Source organism: Megalobrama amblycephala, linkage group LG12 (assembly GCF_018812025.1).
Source record: "Megalobrama amblycephala isolate DHTTF-2021 linkage group LG12, ASM1881202v1, whole genome shotgun sequence".
NCBI classification, from domain to species: Eukaryota; Metazoa; Chordata; class Actinopteri; order Cypriniformes; family Xenocyprididae; genus Megalobrama; species Megalobrama amblycephala.
In genome coordinates this window covers 30,871,391-30,878,802 of record NC_063055.1, presented here as the reverse complement: position 1 = coordinate 30,878,802, position 7,412 = coordinate 30,871,391, and the positions used below count along the sequence as shown (strand labels likewise).

Genomic DNA, 7,412 nt, shown 5'->3' with positions numbered 1-7,412 from the left:
GTTATTGTGTTAAGGTGTGAAAAAAAAAGAAAGGATCGGTCATTTTCAAAAAATGTAAAAAAAAAAAAAAAAAAAAAAAAAAAAAAAAAAATGTAAAAATGTATATATGTTGTATTATAACGTATTAACCTACATTTCTTATCTTGCACTGCTCTGTGGCACGCCAGTGATTATGTAATCACGTCGGAAAGGTCATGGTTGACATAGACAGAAGTACCACCCCCATGTTTGCAAAGTGCACATGTGAAGACTAATACAAAAGTCCTTTAACAACAACAAAAAAAAAAGTTGCAAAAACAATGATGTCAGATGATTTGAAGTTGAAGATGGAGGTTTTTTTTGGTAAAGGGCGTTTGTATTAGTCCTCGCATGTTCGTTTGGGGTGGTACTTCCGCGTACGTCTAGCGTGACCTTTCTGATGTGATTACACAATCAATGGCGAGCCGCACAGCAGCGCAAGATGAGCAATTTCAGTCAAAAAGTATATACAATATTTTTCAAATGACCGATTGTTTCGCTAGATAGGACCCTATATTCCTCAGCTGGGATCATGCAGTGCCTCTGAAGCCCTTCTTTTGAACTGCATTGATTTGGACTTTCAACATTTGGGTTGCCTTTGAAGTCTATTATGTAGGGGAAAAAATCCTGGAATGTTTCCTCAAAAAAAAAAAAAAAAAATTTCTTTTTGACTGAAGAAAGAAAGACATGAACATCTAGGATGAGATTGGGGTGATTAAAATATCAGGAAATTTCCATTTTGAAGTGAACTATCCTAATCCTTTAAGAATCTATTGGTCATGTCAATCACAGTACAGATTGCCTACACCAAACATTAATCTCTAAACCTACCCATTACCGTAACCAATGAAATTAGCAGCAGGGCGGGATTTCTGGTGGTTTGGGGGAGAAAAAAAAAAGCGCTTTCATCTTTAACCTTATGCCTAAAAATCCTTTGGAAATTGGAAACCAACATACAACAAATTGGGTTCCAGGGGTGACACAGGGATGGGGAATCACCATGGATATGTGTATATATGAAGACTTCAGATGCAAAGCCTCCAAGTGTCATCTGAAATGTTCTTCTAAAATGAGCATTTTTATCAAGCTCATATGTTTATGTTCAGTTATTTCACTTTAATGTCACTGAAAAGGACCTATTAATTGCCATTAAAGTGAAATAACTGAACCTAAACATACAAGCTTGATAAAAATGCTCATTTTAGAAGAACATTTCAGATGACACTTGGAGGCTTTTGCATCTGAAGGATATGTATATACATCTAATGGGGAGTCACGAGGTGACATATTGGGCACGGACGCGGCTTCTGATGTCACACTTGGCTGTGGGCGGAGTTGGATGTCCACCGCAGGCTGCAGCCTACTTGAGATAGTCCTCACTGCAGAACACAAGATCCAAGGGGCGGAGTGTATCTCCTCCCACTTTCCATAGCCCTAAACCTACCCGACTCCGCCCCCTGGCTCTAACCCTACCCATCTCCACCTCCTGGTTCTAGATCCAACTCCTCCCACTTTCCATATATCTTAACCTACCCGACTCCGCCCCTTGGATCTTGAGTGTTCTGAAGTGAGGGGCTACTGGCCTATTTGGGCTGGCCTAGACGTATGGGCAGATTCAACAGCTACATTAAAATGCATGTAGAATACATACATAAATGTAGTAATGCGCACTCATAAGCAATGGCTATGGCACAAGTTGGTGCTACATGGAAAGACTAACCTGCTGCTTTTCTATCACTTTCATATGTCGGGAACCTGCAAGCACATATAAAATTGTTTGGTGATGTAAACGTAGTTTCTTACTGTGTGGGCGCGCGCGCGCACACACACACACACACACACACACACACACACACACACACACACACACATTGATAGTGCGCATGTTTGCACACGGCGTTTTATGGCAACACATAATTGGTCGACAGTTTCATGGGATTTGTAGTTCTTAAGGTATAAACGCAGATTAACCTCATCTAATAATACATCGAAAGTAATGCAATGTATATCGCATTTGTTTGCACATATGGATGTGCTCATAACTGGTGAACTGGTGATTTGCTGAATGTGTGTATGTGCAAACATATAAGTTTTATGTTCAGACAGTTCACCGTTAGCTCACCAACGTTAGCCACCTAGCTAGCTACAAAATGTACTACAGAAACATAATTGAAGGGCATTGCTTTTATCAGGAGTGCTCACACAAGATTCTAACATCACATTTACCATTACAGCAAACATTTATCACTAAAAAAAGAACTTAGCAAGCGCTAATTTTAGTTCACTATAGCCACCTGGCTACAAACGTACCTACTTTGCCAGGGTTCTGTCGATGTATGCTGCGGCTGTAATTTTTGTACTGCAGAGTACGTAATGTTAATTGAAGGAAGCTAGCTAAATTAGCTTATCTGTTCTACTGGCGTCGTGAGCACTCTCATGATTCTAACGTTACATTTACCATCAGATTAAACATGTTTCAGTAATATAACACGAATCACGTTACATTTATCACTAAAATAACACAGTTTTAGGATAATTGGATATGCTGTAGTGTACATACCTCTGACTGTTAATCGAAATGTAACATGTCCTTCTCTTTAGCGACCCCAGTGGACGTTTTTGTTTCAGAACTATAGCAATACGTACCTGGTGGTACATATTTGTGGCGCTGCAAAAAAGTGCGCAGAGGTACGTATTTCCTATGAGACCAGGTTGAAATTGTATGACTGTTACATTTTTGCCTATTGTTGCGTCCAAGGTGACTTTAGATCCTGAGACAAAAAATGGCGGACGTTTCTCTTAAGTGAAAAAAAAACAATTGAGTTTTTCTGCATTTGACATCAGCGATATCTTTTTTATTCACTCAGTGAATGTACATAATCACTCGCTTGCGCGTTGTTGCAAAGATTTTTCTGATCTCGCCAGAATAATGTGAAACTGCTACGTTTTGGTTGCTATGAACAATATTTTATTTTCTGCATCAAAATAAGGTTTGATTACATTTTAAGCAAAAAATATATATTTTATTTTCATAATATTCATTCAGTGAATGTACATAATCACTCGCTTGCGCGTTGTTGCAAAGATTTATCTGATCTCGCCAGAATAATGTGAAACTGCTACGTTTTGGTTGCTATGAACAATATTTTGAGTTAGTTTCTGCATAAAAATAAGGTTTGATTACATTTTTGGCGAGAAATATATATTCTATTTTCATAATATTCACTCAGTGAATGTCAACCCGTTCTCACTCCCGAGGCGTCAAAGATTGAAGCATGGTCAAGTCAAGCGCCCCCGGCGTCGCTCTGGAGACGCGAAAGGTGCCCCTCGGCGTCACTATTTGGACGAACTGGGAACTCCATTGCTTTCAATGGGAAACCTTTAGCGTCAAAAACTGACGCGAATTTTATTGGTATGAAATCACGCTGAAGAAGTCTCATTCAGAACACATCGCGATATTTGGCATCAGTTCGTGTGTGCTGGATGTTGGTAAGTAGTCGTAAATACGCTGTTCTAATGTTTGATATAATGTCTTTTCTGTTTGCAGATATTAATCAGATGAACGTTAGCTCCCTCATGTTCAGTCACTGCATTATATCTGTCACCTTCGCTGAGGTTTTGCTTTTCATTGCTTTCTATATTAAATACTAAACTAGGGTGATTAAACACTGTCACGTGACGTGCAATATATTGCACAATATATATAACATATTCATATCAGGTTCAAAGTAGTACAAGTGTAGTTTCAAAATGGTATTTGTAGTAGAAGCACGGTAAAAACAACACTTACCATGCTTTTTACCACAGTATTGGTAGTTTTAATGTGATTTTTGTTGTAAATACAGAGTAACCACAACACTTATCATGCTTTTAATGCCTAATAATGTTAAATCCAAAAACTGTAAGGTCAATAAGAACTTCTTTCCTATATATATTTATATATAAACCTATATATTATAAATAATGATATTTTCTTTTCTCTTGTTTTAGCTGAAAAGACAAAAAGGGCCTTTCGGAAATGGATGAAGGAGACAGAAAGCTGCAAAGGCAAATAATTGCAATGGTATGTATGTGTTGCTTTTAACCCTTTATCAAACATTTTATCAAGCATTTGTTAAATAGTCTCACAGTAAATTAAAATTAAAGTCAAATCCTGTACATATTTATCACCTTATTTGTAAATCAGTTGTGCCCCTTCTTGGACAGTTGGACGTCCCACACATAAAAGTTTATATTAATTCCATTGAATTCTTTAAAATGATTACAAATTGGGCCCAAAATGTTCCAATGATACATGATGTCTCTCCGCACCTCATAACTACCTCTGTTTGCAAGAGTGGAAATTATCATTTGACTTGTCACATGACATCAGATATTCGATTATTTTGTCATGATCATTTACACTGCTGATAATGTCCTGCTTGCATGTGAAACATGTTATTTATTTATTTATTTATTTTTTAAAATATGAATATAGCTTGCTATACTTTTAATCATGGAAATGCCCACACATCAGTGAACTTATTACATAAATGCATTTAACATTTAATTGTGCAACACTCTTTACAGAAGGAAATCCTACGGTTATGTATGAACTCACAACATCATCATCAAGTGCTGTGCTGGGCACATTGGGTAACAAGTGTCCTCCAACGTATCCAATCTGTGACCACATTCTCCACATCTTCCCATGGACAACGACATTCTTCAGGCCTTCATTTCCATGTCTTCCCCTGCATTCTCCTGGTGGTGTCCACTTCATATCTGTCTTTGGGTGTTGTTGTTTGGTCATGCTTAGGATGTGTCCAGGGAGGTGCACCCTTCACTCTGTCACAGTTTTTAAAAGTCTTCACGTGGACTCCTCCTTATGATCTCCTTGAAACGTGCAGAACCAATATTGAAAATAGTAATTTATCTTTTTCCATTTTCTTGCCTTTATCAAAGAAGCACCAGTGCTCATCCGGAGTTTTGGTAAAAGTTCTAGTAATGCTGCGACTATAGTCAAATATGTATTTCTGCATACGTGTATAGCAGGTGTTTGTCCGAACAATTGAAGTTAGTGAGAGTGTTCAGGAAAACCCTCTGAGAACAATCAGTATTTATTTAATTCTGTTTGGTGCTGATATAGAGTATTACAGAAATGACACATTGACATTCTGGACATTATTCTGTGAGTTTGTTACCTCTACATTTAGATGGACTTGAAAATGTCTTGCATTTTGTTTCATTAAACCTTTTATTACAGTGTCACTATAGTAAATGTCCACCTTAACTACATCTATGGTATCATTATATCAGTACCTGGATAATGTAAATGTAACATACCCATGAATGTATTTTATAGAAGCATTTTATTGCTGAAAATATTTAACATTTATAAAATGCATTAACTATTTGAATTTGCCTTTCATTTAGTTACAGTAAAAGTGAACAATAAACACAATATTGTATTGTATTAAAGTTGAGAATGTAAAATGTTATTTTTTTCCCCCTATTCTTTAAAGAAACATATTTTCACATGGAATTTTATCTCATCTCTTGGTTTGTAAAAATAATACTTCATCATATCGATTTGTGTAGTTATATTTCACTATAATAGATTGCCTCTGTAACTGGATATATTTTTTTCTCACAATTAACTGATTTTTATACTGTTGTGCAGTAGTTTGGGGACTACATTTGTCTTTGACACTAAATATTGGAATATGATTACAAAATCGAGTACATTCGTTATGCTTTTATTTATATTTATTTAATTCCAAGAGTTCAAATGGTGAAGAATGGTATAAATAAGTGATTAAATGTATACCTTTAATATACTACATATCTACTGTAAATGTTAGAAGCACTTTAGTAGATGCAATTATATCTCTTTCAAATATATTTATGCATCAGTTTAAAACACAAAGAAGTCTTTCGTTGTAAAATGTGATTTTTATTATATTTAATTAGATTAATTATATATTTAAGGAATCTTTCTCTTTTTTTTTTTTTTTTTTTTAATAAATTTTATTGAACAGAAAAACACATTCCGTACAGTTACAACAATCCAGAAATTTCAAATGCTAGGGGGATATACAAAAAAAAAAAAAAAAATTATAGGAATACATTAAAAAGTGTACATGCTTGCAAAATTCTAATAGCTTTTTGTTTCTTTGAGGGCAATATAGATTCAATATAATATTTCACTTCATTTTTAAATGCTATAAAACATGGTTTTTTACCTGAAAATTTACATTTATGGATATGAAATTTGGCCATTAAAATAAAAAAATTAATAAAATAAGTGCAAGTCTGTTTATCTTTGGAGTTTACAATAATGCCTAAAAGAACATCTTTCCACTGTAAAATAAAATTTCCATCAACATTTCCAACAATAAAGTCAAGTACATTTTGCCAAAAAAAAGATACATAAGGGCAGTGCCAAAATAAATGAACAGCTGTCTCCGGCTTCTGCTTGCAAAAGCTACAGCTTACATCTATATCTTTTTTAAACTTAATTAAATAATGTTTAGCAGGGTATATTTTGTGGAGAAGCTTAAAAGACACTTCTTTAACCTTGTTTGTTAAGAGATACCGGTTAGGCAGAAGCCAGACTTTTTTCCAATCAACATCACTCACAAACTGATTCCAATATAGAATTACATTTGGTTTCGACACAACATCCTTCTGGAAAAGAGCTCTTATTGATCTATTATAATTATTACAAGAGAAACATATTTTACCTACAGGGGAATGATTTGGTGAGAGGCATGGAAGTTGCTGATAATTAACTCTTTTTTGTTGTTTATACAACATGCATATTCTAGAAGAAACTGCACCAAAAACAGTTGAAAAATCCTTTGGTGTTATGGGAATATTTGTTTTTTTTTTAAGAATTCCTCATATGTAAAAAGAAGACCCTCTGAGTTAAATAGCTGATCTACTAAAACAATATTATTGTGAAACCAATTTTCGAAGAAAATAGATTTTTGTTTATATAAGATGTCCTTATTATTCCAAATAATGTAATGGTGCGGTGAGAAGTTGTGTTTGAAAATCAGATTCCATGCAAGAAAAGCTTGACGATGAAATGCAGAGAGCTTCACTGGTATTTTGTTAATATCAAAGTTACAAACAAGAAAGAAATGTATACCGCCTAGGCTGGATAAAATATGAAAGGGAATTACATTCCAAATAGAAGTTGGATATTTAACAAAATGTCTAATCCAATTGAATTTAAATGTATTGTTTAGTGTAGTAAAGTCTAGGAAGTTGAGGCCACCATTCTCATAAGAGTTCATTAAAATATTTTTCCTTATATAATGTATTCTATTTCTCCAAACAAAATTAAACAGCATCTTATCAATCTCCTTTGATATTTTATTATCAACATGAAGAGCCATAGCTGTATA

At 34.7% G+C, this 7,412-nt stretch overlaps 1 protein-coding gene across 5 annotated transcripts in view; it reads right to left on the bottom strand.

Moving 5' to 3' along the window:
• LOC125280281 overlaps positions 1–2,686 on the bottom strand; it is a 10,948-nt gene extending 8,262 nt beyond the window's left edge. For 2 of the 5 annotated variants that reach the window (XM_048210711.1, XM_048210712.1), the window contains exon 1: positions 1,739–1,777. In XM_048210711.1, coding sequence (XP_048066668.1) covers positions 1,739–1,762 — 24 coding nt within the window. In that variant the 5' untranslated portion in view covers positions 1,763–1,777. Of the gene's footprint in view, positions 55–133; positions 716–1,738; positions 1,778–2,578 lie in introns of those variants that run through there. The other 3 variants (XM_048210714.1, XM_048210715.1, XM_048210713.1) reach the window with 3 other exon arrangements.
• Between the last annotated feature and the right edge of the window lie 4,726 nt (positions 2,687–7,412).